Here is a 20,200-nt window from a genome sequence, read left to right as displayed (position 1 = left end):
AGATACAACCACTTATAGATTCGCTACTGATCAATTTTGATATATTTTTATGTATTTAGATTGATTAGAGATGAGTTTATGATGTATTTGTACTAAAGAGAGAACCGAATAGAGACACAACCATTTATAGAGTAGATTCGCTACTTATAATTTTTTATGCATTTAGATTGAAAGACGTAAAGAAAAATTGTCTTATTCCTGGAACTATTTTTGAACGGGTAATCTTTGTTAATTTTTAAAAGTAAAGCTTTTTATAGTACCTATAAAAAATGATGCTATATTGTCCTACCATTCGTCAATTAAAATGTATATTGGCCTGTACTTGGCAATTTAGTCTGTGTATTGGCCTATCATTTGACATTTGTATTGTATGACGTCATTTTTGAGAATCTTAGATAAGGTAAAAGAATTATAGAGTTGGTTGTCAGAAGGTTTTTAAGATACACTTACTAATAAATGCTTGAAAATCTGTTGTGTAATTGCTATATAATTCCTATAATTTTTGTTTTTTATATTTTTTATAACAACCAATTATGATAAATAAAATTACACCTTCTATCATTAGTTGAAATGTTTAGATACTGCTAGTTTAAACTAACCAATTTAGATTTAATAAAGGTTCCCAAAGTTGAACTTTTAAGAACGGATGAAAAGCTTAATTTATCATATATTGTGCTTTTCCTGTATGCCTCTAGGTGAACGAGTATGTCTCCTTCCGGAAGTGGGAGGTGGAGGGAGGCCGGGAGGGGGGCAGGTTGAAAAAAGTGCTCCACCCCCTGATCACAGAGGAGGTTGTTCTGTGCTACACAAATATTGAGATTGACAGCCAGGTAAATTTCAGGAGCGATGTACTTGTTAGCGACTCTATAACTAAAGTGTGTCTGTACTTCTGTCCCTGTGCTAAACTAATATTGAGATTTACAGCCAGGTAAATTTCAGGAGCGATGTACTTGTTAGCGACTCTATAACTAGGGGTATGTCCGTCCGTATGTCCCTACGTCTGTGCTTCACAAATATTGAGATTGATAGCCAGGTAAATTTTAGGAGCGATGTACTTGTTAGACACTCTATAACTACGTCTGTCCCTGTGCTAAACTAATATTGAGATTTACAGCCAGGTGACGTATCATATAGTGATGTTCTTGTTGGTAGCGCAGCTGCTCTATAACTAGGGGCGTGTCCGTCCGTCTGTCCGTATGTCCCTTAGGACAATAACCTGTGCAAGGACGTCCAAGGGGGGGGGGGGTAAAGGGGTGATTACCCCCTACTTCAAAACTTCAAAATTTGGGGGTGCCCCCTAAAATATTTTTCATTTTAACCACCCCACATTTAAAAATTACCTCTATCTTGGGGGTGCCATAGGCTCCCCCAACCATTTAATTTGACGCGCTTCGCGGGGTTAAATTTTGGGCAGGGGGGTAAAAAATTAACCTTTGCCAACAGATTCAGGGGGGTAATTACCCCCCCAAGCAAATTTTACCCCGGGGTAAAAATTTTTTTTCGGGGGGGGGAAAAATTTGCGGTGCACTTCGCGCGCTATTTTACCCCCCCCCCCCCAAAAAAAAAAAAAAGAAAAAAAAAAATTTCCCCCCCCCAATTACAAAAATTTTACCCCTCCCAAAATAAAAAGCTTGGACGCCCCTGAACCTCTGCTACACAATTATTGAGATTGAGAGCTAGGTGACTTAGTAATAGTGATGTTCTTGTTGATAGCGCATAACTATGGTGTGCCCGTTTGTGGTAATATCCCCAAAATAGTTATAAACCTTCTCTGGACTGAAGAAATTTCACATAGAAGAACCATATCGTTGCAGGAGTTCATAAGCTTCATACAGACATCCTGCTACTTTTTTATAAGGATTTGAAGTAAAAACTTTGCTATGCGTGACCTTTGGAGTGTATATTTAATACGTTGTTTTGTTTGGTAAAATGCAGAAATTTGCAAGTAGAGATTGTTGAAAAATCCCCCCCCCCCCCAATGTTTTTAAGAAATATAGGATAACTTTTAAAACTACATAGCCTATAGAAAATATGTATCAACATTAAAAAAAATTGCCGCTTCGCACCAAGTTTAACAGACGCTATAAAATTATTTTTACTGCCCAAAAAAATTCTCAAGAAAACTTATCTTACCCCAAATAATCTTAACCCTCTTTACCATCCCCGAAAATGATTCCCCCCCCCCCCCCCACAAAAAAGTGGGGGTTGTCATCAATAGCAACTTGTCAAATATGGGATCCTATTAAATTAAATTTGTTGTTAATTGACGAAAATACTTTAAAATATTATTATTATTATTCATAATAGAAGCTCCGGTTTTTTTTATTATCTGAGCTACTCTATAAATCACCCTTGCATTTGTCTCATTGGGGCGGGATTCACCTAATATTTCAATTGATCATCTACGTTAGGTTAAGATACATGCTCATGATGCATAAAATGCAAAACAAACCCTTTAATTGCATGAACTTTGTCTGGAAGTTCTAACTGTTGAGCATGGTAATGAGTTGTGCCTGTTAGAGGCCGAGGCATTTCCCCTACTCGTTTCACGTGCCAGACATATTAGCAGTAGAAACCAAGAAAAATTAAAAACAAAAATTTATTACTAACTCAGAGAGAGAGAGGGTACAATGGGCTGTTTAAAACAATAGTCCCCAAAGTTTAATGATAAAGTTTTCTTATTCGTTGGCTTAGCAACTTTGAGGACTTTAGTGAATTTTGATTGATTGAATCATTAAGTTGAGTGTTCAAAAGTTTCAACCAATAATTTTAAACTACCGAAGGGATGACTTTGTGTATCATCATTTGGGGATGTACATCAACTTATCGGCCATTGTCTTATCCCTTTAGATCCCTGTTACAAACTCGCTAACAAAGTTGTTCTTGTTTAACATTTTCTTATCTTGAACAAATATTTGACCTCTGGTTATAAATATTTGGATTTATCCAGGGATACGCAGGGATAGGACAATGGAGGATTAATTAATCTTCCCAAAATCAGAAATCTCTTTAGGGATAAGACAATCGCTGATAGATTGAGGTACATCCCCAATGATTATAAACAAAATTACACCATAAAATTGGTGGTTGAAACGTTTGAACACTCATCTTGATGAGTTAACCAATCAAAATTGATTAAAGTCTCCAAAGTTGTGAAGCCAAAGAATGAGAAAACGTTTTTATAAAACTTTGGGGACCAATGTAATAAACTTCCCATTGTCATCTCTCTCTCTCTTCTTCTTCTCTCTCTCTCTCTCTCTCTCTCTCTCTCTCTCTCTGTCCCCCAATTCATATTTGGCTATTCTTCATCGATAATATGTCAGTTATGATCACTATACTTTAATGCCATATAGTCGACATAAAGTAATCAAATTATATATTAACATAATGCAAATATTTTATCAGGGTAGGATTAATATAACTGACATTATCCCCTCCCTCCCTGTAAATGTATCAGTGTTAATTACGATTTTTTTTAATTTACTTAAAATTTTAATCAAATTTTTAATTAGAATTATGAAATTTAATGCTTTTAGTAATCTTTAAAATGCAAAGTTTGTTGTAAATTGATTAGATTTCAACCTATCAATTATTTTTTTCGTCAGTGCAAGTGCTCTACAACTAATGTATATCTGTCTATTTTCTCTTACGAATAAGCATCTACGTCCCTAGCTTCTAGGGAAAAGGTAGGGTAGTAAATTGACCACATAAAATGGAGAACTTAATAGGTTCAGTTGTTAGCAAGATCTTTCTACTATGTTTAAGTTAGGAAAACTAAAAAATCGGTGGGTGGATTTCTATAATTTCATTTTGAAAAGTGGAGATACCCTAACACAATATAGTTATAAACCTTCCCTGGACCTATAAGAAGATTCATTAGAAAGGAGAACCATATCAGTCAACCAGTTAGCGAGATAGACAGACATACAGACGTACATCATGTTAGTTATATATTTAGGATTTTGATTCAATAATCAAGCAAAGATTGAACATTATTGTTGTTCTTGTTATAAACATATGAAGTTTTTTGTATAAATATGCATAAAAAATTATGATTTACAAGTTAGTCGATTATAAGAAAGATGACAGTTTTATAAGTTTAAAAGTACACATTAAAACAAAGTTGTTTATGTGTTGAATAGAAAGAAAAGTATAATAAAATTTAGAAAAATCTATCAAAATAAACAGAATTTCTATTTGTCTGTAGCAAAAGATCTCGCTAACCTCTAAACCGATTTGGTTCTCCTTTACTGTGAAGCTTCTAATGGATTAAAGAGAAGGTTTGTAGCTATTTTTGGGGAGGATAGGTACAAAACAAAACCTAATTTAAAGAATCAAATCATAAAAGCATTATTAATTTCCAATTGTACTTTATAAAACTGCGTACATTCTCGGTCTACTTGATCTCTGTAATCGTTTTAAAACTTATTACCCTAATCAAAAAGTACAAACTTGTAAAACTTTAGAAATCATGTTTTTCTACCGTGAATTTTCTTATAAAACATCAGAGAAGTAAGGTCCTTAAAAATTAGATTAAGGGAATGTCAAAAATTTATTTTTGAAAAGTTTCTTCAATAAACTTCTGAAACAAATGAAAATATCTTATTATATAAAGCAGTATGACTTTTGTTTAAGATTTTGATGAACTCCTGTACCAATTGAGTTCTCCATTTAAAGGAAGCAATTTACATAGGTTTTAGTCTACTATTTTGAAATTTAAGTTTTTGGATGGTTTTAGGTCAGTGACAAGCGCTAGAAGGGTGTCAACAACCCAATTAGAGATAAAAATTGGGAGGACCTGGTTTCCCCTTTTTTCATCATTGTTTCACATCCCCGATGTGAATCGTTGGTATCTTCTTTACTGTGCTCCGATTCTATTATTTAAGAATCCAACCCTGTGATAACATCTGATAATCATCATCATATCATGACAAATAAGTGGCGAAAAATCTTGGGTGTTCTCTAAAAACAACAGAATATCTGTTTATATAAAAGAACAGTTTTTTGGGGGTTTCGTCTATGTAACAGATCTATCATATAGATGTATATACATACAGATAACTACCTCCCTCCCTTCTCCATTGAGCTTTTTGTCTGATAGCAAAGTGTTTTCTGCTACTTGCCTGTATTTATATTACCGACACCATTGGCTGATTTTCAATGACCCAATTGAGGGTCGGCACAAGGTCATTGTGATGGGGAGATAAAGTTATTCAACCCCTTCACCCTCTAGGGTTTTACTCTAATATCTGAGTAAAGTGTTCTGTTAGTCACGTTTGAAGCTATTTTTCTCCCCTCTATAAATTTAGCTATAACAATATTTTTAACAGTTATGTATAAACCCTAAAAAAATCTTTATCATATGTTGAAATCAATTATTAAGAGAGAGAAAAAAATTCAGTTTGTTTGAATTGCTTTATGAAAAAGCACAAAAAAAAACAATAAAAAAAACAAAGAAATAACAAGAAACTATATCAAAGTTAGTCAAAGAAGTGAAATTAAAATTCAATTAAAAAATGTGAAATTCTAAGACACGTAAGAAAAAGAAAGTTCAAATTTGGCCTAGAAACACGCTTCTGCTAATTCCCCCACAACTCCGTCAGTCAAAATCAGCTGTTTATTACACGAATATCAACAGAATACGAGAGAAGAAAAATCCGTGCAAAAAACACAAATATTGCAGGAATAGTTCCATTTAAGATATTTTAATATTATTACAGTTAAATTATTGCGTTATTAAATGCTTTGTTTTAGTTAAAATGTAGTATTAAATAAAACATTGATCTTGTGAAATTTCAAAAAAAAAATGTAGTTTGAGATTAGTGAATAGTTTTGGGGAAAAGAACGGGTTGTAGGCTAATTTAATCATTAATGTCCCCTTCCCAAAGAAAACACTGCTAAGTACTCACAAGGATAGGAAAATAAACGCAAAATTTCAACAACTATTTATGTATTAAATTCAGTATTAATTTTTTGGGGAAAGAAGGGGTTGTTGATTACATACTTTTCATGGAACTATAAACTAATTCAGAAGCGTAACTTATCTATAATTAAAATTACAAAATGCCCGGCTATATTCATCATATACAATGGTGTGTTTGTGACGTGAATAAAACTGTTGATAAACTTACAAAGGTTATAGGCTTTTGGGGATAAAAGAAGTTGAGGTTTAATCAGGGATCTTAAGGGATAAGACTTTTGCGATTAATTGATATACATTCCCAATGATGATGAACAAAATAAGGTTCTATAAAAGTCATAAAACTTTTCATGTATCTAGATTGGTTAGTTCAAAATAACAGTGATTAATCTTTATACCTAGAATTTTAATATACAGTAGGTATATGTTGGTTATCATTACTAAGAATGTAAATCAATTTAATTTGCATTGTCTTATCCCTTAAGATCCTTGTCTTATACTGAATTTCATAGCCAAATATTGTTTTAAAATATCCTCAAAGGCCTAAAAAAACAGGAGTTTGGTTTTACTGAAACATGTCGAAGAGAAGGAAAAAATGTTGATGTGTTAGTGGAAAATGGGACAGTAAAGTTTCTTATTAGTCAACATGTTACAGATAATTCTAATCATGAAGATCATACAGATTATGCTAACACAGAAACAGGTATTTATACAGAAGGGAGGGGCGAATTTAGAATGTAAATTACACTGGTACCCAAAGTTTTATAAACCCATTCTTCATTTTTAGCATAAAAATGTTGGAGACTTTTATAAATCATGATTGGTTTATTATGTCTAAACTTTTCCACCAATTTTTTTCTATATTAGAGGGTATTTTATTTAAGCAGTGAAGTCTAATAAAATATGACGTCATACACTATAAATGACCAATGATAGGCCAGTATACATTGCAATTGACCAAAATGGTGAAATGTATTCTGGCCTCTAATTGGTCATTTGTATTGTATGACGTCATTTTTTATCAGGCAATATCAACTGCTTCCATTTTAAATACCATAAATGGGGATGTACATCAATTTATTCTCAATCTATCTGTCCATCTATCTATCTATCTATCTATATATCTATCTATCTATCTAACTATCTAACTATCTATCTAAATATCTATCTATCTATCTATCTATCTATCTATCTATCTATCTATCTATCTATCTATCTATCTATCTATCTATCTATCTATCTATCTATCTATCTATCTATCTATCTATCTATCTATCTATCTATCTATCTATCTATCTATCTATCTATCTATCTATCTATCTATCTATCTATCTATCTATCTATCTATCTATCTATCTATCTATTTATCTATCTTTCTATCTATCTATCTATCTATCTATCTATCTATTTATCTATCTTTCTATCTATCTATCTATCTATCTATCTATCTATCTATCTATCTATCTATCTATCTATCTATCTATCTATCTATCTATCTATCTATCTATCTATCTATCTATCTATCTATCTATCTATCTATCTATCTATCTATCTATCTATCTATCTATCTATCTATCTATCTATCTATCTATCTATCTATCTATCTATCTATCTATCTATCTATCTATCTATCTATCTATCTATCTATCTATCTATCTATCTATCTATCTATCTATCTATCTATCTATCTATCTATCTATCTATCTATCTATCTATCTATCTATCTATCTATCTATCTATCTATCTATCTATCTATCTATCTATCTATCTATCTATCTATCTATCTATCTATCTATCTATCTATCTATCTATCTATCTATCTATCTATCTATCTATCTATCTATCTATCTATCTATCTATCTATCTGTCTATCTATCTATCTATCTATCTATCTATCTAGAATACCCCTGGCTACAGTGTAAATGTCGCACTACAGACCAACACACCATAGATTCTGTTTTCAATACCTATTTATCTATCTATCTATCTATCTATCTATTTATCTATCTATCTATCTATCTATCTATCTATCTATCTATATATCTATCTATCTATCTATCTATCTATCTATCTATCTATCTATCTATCTAGAGTATCCATGGCTACAGTGTAAATGCCGCACTACAGACCAACACACCATAGATTCTGTTTTTAATATCTATCTATCTATCTATCTATCTATCTATCTATCTATCTATCTATCTATCTATCTATCTATCTATCTATCTATCTATCTATCTATCTATCTATCTATCTATCTATCTAGAGTATCCATGGCTACAGTGTAAATGCCGCACTACAGACCAACACACCATAGATTCTGTTTTTAATATCTATCTATCTATCTATCTATCTATCTATCTAGAGTATCCATGGCTACAGTGTAAATGCCGCACTACAGACCAACACACCATAGATTCTGTTTTTAATATCTATCTATCTATCTATCTATCTAGAGTATCCATGGCTACAGTGTAAATGCCGCACTACAGACCAACACACCATAGATTCTGTCTTCAATATTTGCCTCGAGGAATGTAAAGCTTTATTTATAGAGTTGCTACTCTTTAACTATAATATGAACGTTCGTCTGTTCATCTGTCATAGTTAGCTGTGCTAGTAAAAAAAGGCAAACAAAAACCTAGCCTAACCTAAACTTACTAAAGTAATCCTTATAATAAAGTAACAGGATGTCTGTTTGTTTGTTTGTTTGTAACAGTTGAACCGATATGGTTCTTTTTTATAGTGAAGCTGCTTTTAGGTCAAGGAAAGGTTTTTAACTATTTTCGTGGAGGATATCACAACCCTCCCAAGAGAAATCGCCCTAGAAAAATTATCCCCCCTCCCAAAATGTTTTTAAAAAACTAAAATTGAAAATGGGGAGGGAATGGTCGACTCTCTCCCCCCCCCAAAAAAAAAAAATTCCCTCCAATTATTTATTTGAATAAAAAATTGGGATGTCGAATTCAACTGCAAGCTACTCAAGTGCCCCTAGAGGCCTCTAATAACTAATGAAGCTTTACTGGGATGTAACTGATAGGTTGGAGACGTGGAGAAAGTGTATACAAACTGTGTTAATAGTGGAGTTGCTTCTCGTTTTCCTCCTGTAGTTGTCAAAGAAAATAGACATATCGATGAACATAACGATGGACACAATGGTGGCGAGATTCAGGAATGTTTGCTTAATTCCTATAGTATTAATGTATGTCTGTCTGTTTAATTGTTTGTTTTTTACGTAGGCCTGTCTGTACATTTTACACTTTGTATTTCTATATCCATATACTTGAATGACTGTTTTTAAGGTTGTTTGTCTTTTTTATCTCTCTATCTGTATATCTGTCTTTCTATTTGTCTATTTGTCTGATTATATGAATGACTGTATGGTGTTTATGTCACTTTGTATGTCCTCTCTCTGTTTAAATGTAAGTCTGTCTGTTTTTAAGGTTGTTTGTCTTTTTTATCTATCTATCTTTAAGTCTATCAGTATTTCTGTCTGTATTTATGTATGTATAGTGTTTATGTCTCTTTGTCTGTATGTATGTGTTCCCTCAATTTGAATGTATGTCTGTCTGTTTTTATCTATCTATCTGTATGTCTGCTTGTTTTTATGGATGTTTTTATTATATGTCTGTCTATATTTAGGTTTATTTGTATGTATTATATGTATTCTCCTCTTTGTTTGAATGTACATATGTATGTTTGTCAGTATGTTTGTCTGCCTTTATAAATTTGTGTTTGTTTATATAATTGTATACAAATTAAGCACCATTGGATAAAGGTTGCTGTAGTAAGCTCCCCTTGTGAAAATATTATTCTTATTCTTGATATCTATCTATATATCTATCTATTTATCTATCTGTATAAAATTAAGCACCAGTGGATAAAGGTTGCTGTTGTAAGCTCCTCTTGTGAAAATATTATTCTTATTCTTGTTATCTATCTATCTATCCATCTATTTATATATCTGTATAAAATTAAGCACCATTGGATAAAGGTTGCTGTAGTAAGCTCCCCTTGTGAAAATGTTATTCATACTCTTATTATCTATCTATCCATCTATTTATCTATCTATATAAAATTAAGCACCATTGGATAAAGGTTGCTATAGTAAGCTCCCCTTGTGAAAATACTATTCTTATTCTTGTTATCTATCTATCTAACCATCTGTTTATCTATCTGTATAAAATTAAGCACCATTGGATAAAGGTTGCTGTAGTAAGCTCCCCTTTGTGAAATTTTTATTCATTTGCTTGATATATATCTATCTATCTGTATGAAATTAAGCACTATCGGATAAAGGTTGCTGTAGTAAGCTCCCCTTGTGAAAATGTTATTCATACTCTGATAAATACTTCAAAGGTAATTTTTTTTGTAAAGACAGCTTGACAGACAGATAAACAAACAGACATACAAACAGACATACAAACAGACAGACAAACAGACTGACAAACAGAAAGACTAACAGACAGACAAACAGATAGAAAGACAGACAGACAAGATCACAGACAAACAGACAGACAAACAAACAGACTAACAGAAAGACAAACAGACAGACTGACAAACAGACAGACATACAGACACACAAACAGACAGACAGACAGACAAACAGACGACAGACAAATAGTCAGACAAACAGACAGACAACCAGACAGACAAAAAGACAGACAAACAAACGGACAAACAAACAGACAGACAAACATACAGACAAACAGTCAGACAAACAGACAGACAAACAGACAGACAGACAAGCAGACAGACAAACGAAGAACTAACTAGACAAACACACAGAGACAAACAATAGATAGACATAAAGATAGACAAACACACATATAGACAATAGACAAACAGACAGACAGACAATGGTCAAACAGATAGACAACAAAATAGAATATCAGAAAGACAGACAAACAAACAATGATAAACAGACATCAATTAGAATATTTTTTATAAAAAATTTAATTTTTGTTTCTTATTAGTATAATGGTTATTTCTTGCCTGGATTTACCAAAGTAACAAGTTCAGAAAATAAAAAGGTAAAGATTACTATTCTCGTTTTCATTCGAAACTTATATTAATATCCGCTGGATTAGAATTAGTTCCAGGCATATTGAAAAATCATGTATAGCATTATATTACAGACAATGTTCCACGGATATTAAATAAAACTAACAAAGCTGGTTTTAATTTCACAACTTTTCATTTCAATACCCGCGGACAACTATGCGATGCGATAAATAACTATTAAAGACATATTGAGACAGTCTCTCTCTATCTTTCTCTATCTATCTATAATCGTCCCTTTTTACAGACTGTTGGGCCAAGCGTAGATCTGGACCACGTGACCTATGTATGTCGTCCCGGACAGAGCAAAACTATTCTACAATGGTACTCTGATGTGTGTGGTATGTCCAGGTAATCTTTTTGTGTGTTTCTAACCTCTAGTATCTTCTATCCGAGCTTAATATTTCAATAATTACTGAACTGATTAAGGTCTTTTGATAATTTTCTGCTACTTAATATTAAAACTTACTAATATTTCTGCTTATTTAAAAATCTAAGTATTTCTATCCCTCCCACCCCCCCCCCCCACACACACTCCCTTTTAGATGCTAGGGGCACTGAAGGAATTCTAATAGACTTTAAAAAAATTAAATTGCCTTGTAAATCTAAACATGTTAGAATCGTCCTAAAGATTTAAAACTTTGCATAAGGAATCCTAAAACAATTAGGAATATTTTTTTAAAGTGTCAACTTAATAAGCATAATAAATCTGGACGTCATTTTCAAAATTTGATTAATTTTTTTCCCTCGTAGATTTACAGTAAGTCAAGATGATGAACAAGAAACAGGAATCACAATTAGGCATAATACTCAAATTAAAAGTTAACCTTTCAAACATCACAATTAAAATAATTTTTCTAGTGCATAAGAATGAATCCATATATCTTAAATTGTTCTATGTATTTCAATTTTTACTTAATTTTCATTTCCAACTTCGGCTAATAAAACTGGTTTTAATCTTATGACTTTTTATTTTAATATCCGCGAAAAACAATGTTATAAATAACTATTATGATATTGAGAATTATTTAATGCTAGTGGTGAGGCTGGTATGAAAATGATGGTCGGGGAGTGGATGTCAGAGTGGCTCTGCAATGAACAAGGAGTTTTCTGGGAGAGTGAGGAAAAAATATGCGGAGAAAATATGTCCACATCAGCTGATCATAGTTTGTCAGCTGTTCGTAATTTCAAGCTTGTACTGGCAGAACCTTTACCTGACCATCCACACAGCCATGTCAACAATTTTATAAGAGGTAGGTAATCTTTTAACACCTTTAGGGATAAGATAATAGATGATAAATTTATGTACATCCCCAAATATAACATTATCCCTTTAGATTGAAATATTGAAATTATTGGTGGAAATGTTTGTACAACCAATGATTAAGTGACAAAAATCACTAAAGTTGTTAATAAGACTTTTGGTCCAAGCACAATTTACAATCCAATGTACTCTCCCTTCGTGATAAGACCCAAATAAAGTTTAATAGATTATACCAAATGTCTGGGACAAAAAGAAAGTCTTGCTATATTTTTGCAGTCCTAGTTTGTTAACCTCTGATATAGTTACCTCACTTAACCTAACCTAACCTTGTTATAGAGCATGGAGGGCCCGGAGTGCAACACATAGGTCTGCTAACCCCTGACATAGTGAGGTCAGTGGAGGTGCTGACATCTGCTGGAGCCAAGTTCAGACAACCACCTCCAACCTATTATCAGCTCCAACACAAGATCAAGGATATTGTCACTGTTGGTAAATACTTTAAATTTTTTTATGGGTATGACAACGAACATAAACACTTGTAGAGTGTCAAAACTTAATGAGCAGAATAATTATTTTTTAAGTCTAAACAAAATTGTATAGAAATGGGATGAAAAGTTTTAGGACATACTTACATTTTTAAGACTTGATTATGGAGATGCTTCGCTTTTGTTGGAGATGTTGTATGTTGTAACATTGTTGTTCTATGAATCATTATTCCTTAACCCTTAACGGTCGGGGGGGGGGGGGCGTTGAACGCCCCCCCATCCGGTTTTTTCTATCTCAATTTCTGTGTGTGAAAGATAAAGAGCCCAAACTGCGTGACTTTTTAAGTTTGGGTATGACACATAACTGAGAGTTGGAATTTTTTAAATATCTCCATCCTGGCGGGCACAGGATGCCAGCAAACCTGGCAGGGTCATCCAGGTAAAGAGCAAAAATATTTTTTTTGACTTAAACAAAGTATTTTACCTTGCCAAAATACTAAAATATCCTCTAGTAGTACATCCTTATATGAAATACAGGTGTTCAAGTCAATTTCAGGTTCCAGGTATGATCCTACAGGTCCTGATCCTCCAGGTCTCCAGAAATCTTTAAATTGCTCCTGTGGCCTCAATTTTTGACTTAGAGACTTCAAATTTTAAACTTAAGCTTTTCTTACATGTCTACATAACGTATTAAAATTTCATAAAGATCCACCGCCGTTTTCCCGCCGACCGCCGACTGCGGCGGCTGGCAGCTGCCAAGTACAGCTGCGGCCGCTGAAATTTATATTTTGACATTTCAAATATAAAATTTACATAAATATAAACATTTTCTGCAAAAAAATTGTTCTTCTAGCTTCAAAAATAAGAAAATTACAGCCGTTTGAAATTTTTAAGTAAAAAAGGACCTAAAATCAAAGGTTGTTAAATAAAAGGGTGAAGGAAGCGAAAATTGACTTTGACTTACTTAAGGTCGGAAATTCATCATAACACAGGGGACTTGTACAAAAATATTTAGCCCTCTAGCTCTAATAGGAACTGAGATAATATGGGGGGGCGTTGAACGCCCCCCCCCCCCCCGACTGATTAAGGTGCGGCAAGGGGCCCGACTGTTAAGGTTAAATCAGATGAATAGGATTAAGATATCACACAAAAAAATGTCAAAAAGTGAATAAAAACGACCGGATTTTGTATGGTCTTTCTGGTAACGATTATAAAGTTGCTTAGCTTTCTAAATCACCATGCAAAGTTTTAAGTAAATAGGACTATTCTAACATGCTTAAATAAACTAAAAGAGCTAACCATTACGTACGGATAGACCCTACAAAAACTATTATTTTAGCAAATAATTATAAAACTTAAAAATTTTTTAGGTTACAATCCAGAATTATTCCAAAAACTTGGAATTCTAATAGACAAGGAAGATGAAGTTTATGAAAACGACACAAACTCTGAAAATGATAATCTAGAAAATGAGAAGAATGAAGAAAAATATATTCTACAGCTTTTTACACATCCTCTGTTTTCTAGGGATACTTTTTTTCTAGAGCTTATTCAAAGACATGGAGCTAGGTATGTTTTTTTTTATAGTTTATTAGCAAAGCTTCTTAATAAACTAATTGTCTGTCTGTTACTGTCATATTGGCCTTGAAAACACTTACTTGTTTTAATTAAATCTTGATTAGTTGGATTATACTAGCAAGATCAGAACTTTCAGTCAATATTTTTAATCTCCAGAAGATTTACTTTTGTACATCATCATTAAGGATGTAAATCAATTTATTGTTTATTGTCTTATCCCTTAAGATCCCTAAAATTTAATATATATTTCAGGGGATTCGGAGCTGGAAATATCAAAGCTTTAGCACAATCTATAATTCTGCTCCAACAAAAACAAAATAATCAAAAAGAAATCAATGAAACCAATGAAAGAAATCTTTTAAAAGAGAACAAAGATCTTAAGAACAGAACAGATGATGAAATAAAGATCAGAAAAGAAGGATAAAATTTAATTTTTAAAATTTAGGATTTTAAAAAAAAGAGCATTAAATGAATTTAGTATTCAAGCCAAAACTTAATTGAAAGCAAACTTCTTTTATTGACTAATTATTCCACACTTACCATTAATTCCAAACAAAATATAACTTATTCTAAGAAATTTTCTGATGTCAACAAAGCATTTGATTCAATATGCCCTGATATATTTATATATAAGCAAATACTAATTTTTGTTTTAAAATATTACATCCATGTGGATTTAAGATTATTATACATAATTGATGGATTTATTAAAGACATCTTTAAAGTTTTACTAATATACAGATACAAACACTTACAGAGTATCTTCGCTTCTAAAAATAAAGAGTCTCTTTATTGGTTGGCTTGGCATAAAACTAAACAATTTAGTTCTATTATGATTTTATTACAGAAAAATTCATTTAGAAACCAATTAATAGCATTTAATTGTGATCTTTTAATTGTTAATTATTTAAATAAATTTTGTTTTGTATATTTATTATTAAATTATTTTATGGTTTTGATAGTTAAAAAATAAACAATGTTTAAACTGTTAAATGAATAAAAATGAAATTTAAAGATATAAATATGATCAAGATTGGAAAGATTTTGGTTTAAGAAGCCTTCTTTTGATTTACCCAAATTAAAGTTTTGGTAGCTATAGAAAGACTTTATATCTTTGTCTGTCTGCCAATCTGTAATGCTCTGTGATTTTACTAACCTCCATATTTCTTTTATCCTTTCCTTTTTAATTTGGAATTGTAATCTTTGTTGCTTAGGTAGAAATTTAAATTAAAGGGCAACTATCTAAGATATGTATCTGAAACTTTGTGTGACTAATAAGCATTTACTTTATAACTTTGTATGTTCTTCTGCATATAAAGCAATAGAAAACAATGTTTCTCTATGCACATTTTGAAATCAGAGAAGTTCTGATGATAAGCAAGCTACAACCAATTAATGTTCTACATTTTGTGTAAAAAGATTTTCATTTCAAGTACCAAAAATAATTCCTTCAAATCTGGTAATTTAGTATCAATCCATATACAAGACATGTTTTCATGAATTCCTGTTACTGTTTAGTCTTCTGGACCTCATGTAGATGGTGAAGACTCTATGCAGTATACCAGCCTTAATGATAGAACCTATAGGGGGGCTCTGGAAGGAGCCTCTCCGAATGGACCTTACCAAGGTAAAACGGTGCTTTCCCTGAAAGTAAATATTAAGCTTGCAGGGTTACCCTGTACATGATGTAAACTAACCTAAGATACAAAAAACTACCTCTACTCTTATTTTCAAATGAAGGGGGAGAAGAGTTTCTCTGCTCGACTAGGCTCTAAGAGGGAAACCACGAAAAAAAACATTGTCTAGTTATTTAGTTATCAAACTAAGGAAACTTGGAAATGTACCAATTTTCTTTTAAATATAGGTTATTTTGGTTTAGGTTAGTCTCATGCAGTCATTAGGGCTCTCTGCAGTGTCTAGGGGCTTGAGTATAGTTAGTTCCCATGAAAGTGGAATATTAATAAAACCAGCTGTAAATCTTTAAAAGTCTTAAGTAAACTAGGCTAGTTTTTTTATTCTTTTCTTGTATAGGTTATGTGAAAATAAGAATTGATGAACCGAAAGAGGGAATATCTACATCTGAAGATAATTCTGAGGAAAAGTCTGATATGCAGGTTAATAAACTTTGTTAAGCCTTAAAGTAGCATACACTTTGTGTGTATATTTGTCTGTCATGAAGATCTCTAAGTATAGTTTTTAATACAATTAAACCAATGATTGATACGCCCCTAACATATAGCATCCTAAGATATACATAAAGCTTCCCTAAAATAGAGAGCTTAATTAGTTGAGTGGTTTAAATATTACTAAGCAAACAAAACAATTTATCACTTTTTATAATATGACTAAATGTAATTTATTAATCTAATTATTTTTTTTAGGAGGAGAACAACCCTATCCCTCCTCCATTACCAACACCACCCCCACTTAAGGTAAATACTGGAAAAAATAAACAAAAAAACACATAAAAATCAATAACCATATAATTCTAAGGGGTACAAAAATTTTGGCTAAATACCAGTCAACCTCCGTCTCATTAAACAATTATATTCATCTGTCTCTCGGTCCATAATGCAATTAGAGAAATGTTATTTTCTCTTCTGTTATTCAAGATAGACAGTTGAAATTTTTGTGATAAATTACTAAAAACAAGTATCTAATATATAATTACCGTTGTTTGAACTTCTGTCAGTCATGCTACAAAAATATTACTATTAGACATATGCTCATTATCTGCTTTTCCATAGACTTGTGGGTACTTATTAGGGTTGGCAATCCGTATCCGGAATCCACACAATTTTTGGCCAATTTTGGAATCCGGATCCGGAATCCATTTTTTAATAGCGGATTCCGGATTATTATTTGGTAGGCTAAAATTAGCGTCTTGAGTTTTTTCGGGTATAGTCCTTTCCACGACATCCCTCCATAAGGAGCGATTCTTCGTATTTTTAAAATGGCTTTTTATAGGTTATTTTAGGTTAGGTTAGGTTATATTGTGTTAGGTGATTGCCCAACAGGGTTAGGTAATTGGCCCCGCAGGGTTAGAGCCCCCCGCAGGGGCTAGAAATAGGAGAAAAGCTACTGTGAAAAATACGAAGAATCGCTCCTTATGGAGGGATGTCGTGGAAAGGACTATACACGTTTTTTCTTTCAACTCCTCCTCTTTGAAGGCAAAGATTTTCATCATTATATATAATATCTTTTAAAATCTGGTTCGATTCTCGGAAGTGAATTATAGAGAACACCAAGAACATTGTTTTTTAGGACATATGTAGCACTTAATTTTAAAAATCCTTTTAAAATATTGCTAGAATCTGGAATCCAAATCCGGAATCCGCCACTTTTTTTGACGGATTCTTTAAGAATCTGGAATCCGAATCCGGCCCAAAAATTCGACGGATTGCCATCACTAAAAGACTTGTTTTCTAGACTCCTACCCCATTCCTTGAGGATGTAGCTGAAGGTGACGAAGAAGAGGAGGAAGAAGATGACATGGAGGCTTTCAAGTCTAAAGTTATGCGTAAGTTAAAATTGTCTTATCTTTTGAATTAGCAGCTAAGCCAATATAGGCCTTGGGACAGGGATACAGGGTGGGGATAATGGGCAACTAATTCAATTTAAGAGTATCGCTGAAAGACTAGAAAACCAGATTTATCCAGAAAATTTGAAGAAAATAGTAAAGCGTTAAGTGTCCCTAAAGTTTTTAAAATTAGCCAAAATAAGAAAAGTTGCATTAGTTCCAGTACGCAAAGTCTAAGTCAGATAAGAAAAATAATTTTAGTTCCATTGTCCCATCCCTATATTCCTGCAAATCACCCTGTATGGGCGGAAGGCTGTTCCCCATGACCCCATAAGACCTCAGATTATGATCAAGAAACATAAACATGGACATATTTATTATGGCATTAAGATTCAAACTTAATCATAAAATCAAAAAATATAAGATACAAATACGATTAAAATTACTATAACAATAAACAACCTTAATTCTAATCAGTTCTACCATAAATAGATCACTATGGATCTGTCTACTTTCCCAAAATAACCTTCCCGGGGATGCCCTGAATGTTTAAGGAAAATAGAAAAAAAAGAGGGATATAGGAATACAGGATTCTAATTGTCAAGCAACTTAAATCAGGCTTCATCTCATCCATCCTCCTAATCTAAATCTAAATTTAAGCCAACAAAAGCTGGAAATTTTGCCTTTTACTATTAAGAAATTAAGTATCAATAACACAAAAGAAATTAAATTATTTTATGGTGCTATACATTGTCTAATATTAGACTATATTGACCTCTGCTAATATGTATGTTGTTATCATTGTTTTTTTTTAATTCAGTTGGATTGGATAATTATGTGAATCCACCCAGAAAACAATTTGGTCCCTCTACAAATCAAATAGCTCGGTAAGATAAGAAATTTTAACATACAATAATTTCATTCAGTGGTTTTTGATTGTAAATTACACTGGTACCCAAAGTTTCACAATAATGTTTTCATATTTATTAGCTTAAAAACTTTGGGTTCTTTCCAACTAGATGTGTTCAAACTTGTCAACCTAATTCATATCATTTTATTTATCCTCATTGGGATGTACATCAATTTATCATTCATTGTCTTATCCCTTGAGATCCCTGAGTTTCAATCTCAAATTTAATTTAGTGAAATAGGAGTGAAGCCGGTCATGCCAGATTTGGCTCCTATGAATCCTGGTACTAGACAGGTAATTACAGAGATAGAGGGGACAATGGGCTGTTTATTACATTAGTCCCCAAGGTTTTATAATCACGTTTTCTTATTCGTTAGCTCATCAACTTTCGGGACTTTCAAAATGAAAATTAAATGGTTTGTTAACTAAGTTTAGTTTCCAAACGTTTCAACCACTAATCTACAGAAGGGGTGATTAAGTGTTTATTTATTGGGGATGTAATTGTACATCAATACATTAGCCTTAGTGTTAACCCTTTAAGTCCCTGTGCAGTTTATCATAGTTACTAAAAACATACGGGAAAAAATTATCAATAAGTCATTTTCCTATCCTATCGCTGATTACCTTTTTCATAACCCAACTCCATTGAATTTTTTAGTAAGGCTTCGAATCCGATTAATATCCGCTGGATTAGAACCATTTCTCTGTAACATTGAAAAATCATGTATAGAATTGTATCATAGACAATTTTCCGCAAATGATAAATAAAAATCATAAAATCAATACAAATTTTGTTAACCTTCGGCCCCTATGAGCTATTTAAACTGGTTTTTCACTTCAATGGAAATCTAAAATACTATGCAAAAAATAATTATTCGTCATTTTCAACTCCATATTGTTCTTTGACATTATGTCCAACTCTTATGCAAATATCTAATAAAATCAGTGGCGTGCAAAGGGTTTTGTAAGAAAGGTCCGCGAAGCCAGAAATGGGGTTTTTTTTTAGCGTGAAACTTCACTTGTCTGTTTTAGTGGGATGTACCCCTCTGTCAAGGGGTTGAAAGGGGGAGGTAGTGGATTCTCCGCCTTCTATCAACTTTTCGTTTTCGTACGGCAAAAGTTTTAACTTTTATTTTAAGGGAGATAAAATGGGGGCTTCAAATGTTTGAGGGGGATAATCCCCACTTTGACTTAATAAAAGCTAAGTCTAAAAAAGAAAGCTTTATTAAGATAACATGATTTGCGTAAAAAAAATATATAGAAAAGGTTTTAAAAACTGCAAATATTTTTTTTGTAATTTGACATATATTTTTTTAATTTTTAGGGTAGAAGAGATAGCGGTGTCTTTCATGAGTCACATTTCAAGGAAAATATTCAGATTTTTTTTTAGTAGCGAAGCTACTCTATTATTTGGCATCTACGCTCCTAGTTGCTTTTAGGGGCACTTGAGGGAAAGCTTGGG

At 32.5% G+C, this 20,200-nt stretch overlaps 3 protein-coding genes across 3 annotated transcripts in view; all 3 read left to right on the top strand.

Annotated features, from left to right (window-relative positions):
* Positions 1-20,200, top strand: part of LOC145322940 (uncharacterized) — a 61,675-nt gene that overhangs the window by 17,096 nt on the left and 24,379 nt on the right. The window contains exons 6-14 of the mRNA XM_080165335.1: positions 167-218; positions 696-830; positions 15,827-15,935; positions 16,340-16,422; positions 16,690-16,740; positions 17,738-17,828; positions 18,649-18,715; positions 18,972-19,032; positions 20,063-20,104. Coding sequence (XP_080021461.1) covers positions 167-218; positions 696-830; positions 15,827-15,935; positions 16,340-16,422; positions 16,690-16,740; positions 17,738-17,828; positions 18,649-18,715; positions 18,972-19,032; positions 20,063-20,104 — 691 coding nt within the window. The remainder of the gene's footprint in view (positions 1-166; positions 219-695; positions 831-15,826; positions 15,936-16,339; positions 16,423-16,689; positions 16,741-17,737; positions 17,829-18,648; positions 18,716-18,971; positions 19,033-20,062; positions 20,105-20,200) is intronic.
* LOC145323471 (uncharacterized) lies at positions 6,020-8,531 on the top strand. Its single transcript, XM_080165873.1, has 3 exons — positions 6,020-6,135; positions 6,476-6,623; positions 8,377-8,531. Exons 1-3 carry the CDS (start codon positions 6,064-6,066, stop codon positions 8,529-8,531), a joined length of 375 nt encoding a protein of 124 aa, XP_080021999.1. The 5' UTR covers positions 6,020-6,063.
* On the top strand, positions 8,965-15,343 carry LOC145322925 (4-hydroxyphenylpyruvate dioxygenase-like protein). The gene is made up of 9 exons (XM_080165289.1): positions 8,965-9,093; positions 10,221-10,279; positions 10,897-10,953; positions 11,229-11,332; positions 11,735-11,782; positions 12,020-12,234; positions 12,582-12,734; positions 14,101-14,299; positions 14,561-15,343. The coding sequence occupies exons 4-9, from the start codon at positions 11,325-11,327 to the stop codon at positions 14,730-14,732; spliced, it is 795 nt and encodes a 264-aa protein (XP_080021415.1). The 5' UTR covers positions 8,965-9,093; positions 10,221-10,279; positions 10,897-10,953; positions 11,229-11,324; the 3' UTR covers positions 14,733-15,343.

The sequence above is a fragment of the Acartia tonsa genome, chromosome 6 (assembly GCF_053477335.1).
Source record: "Acartia tonsa isolate MP-2025a chromosome 6, ASM5347733v1, whole genome shotgun sequence".
Taxonomy (NCBI): domain Eukaryota; kingdom Metazoa; phylum Arthropoda; class Copepoda; order Calanoida; family Acartiidae; genus Acartia; species Acartia tonsa.
The sequence above is the reverse complement of the archived record's forward strand: the minus strand, read 5'-3'. Positions and strand labels throughout refer to the sequence as shown.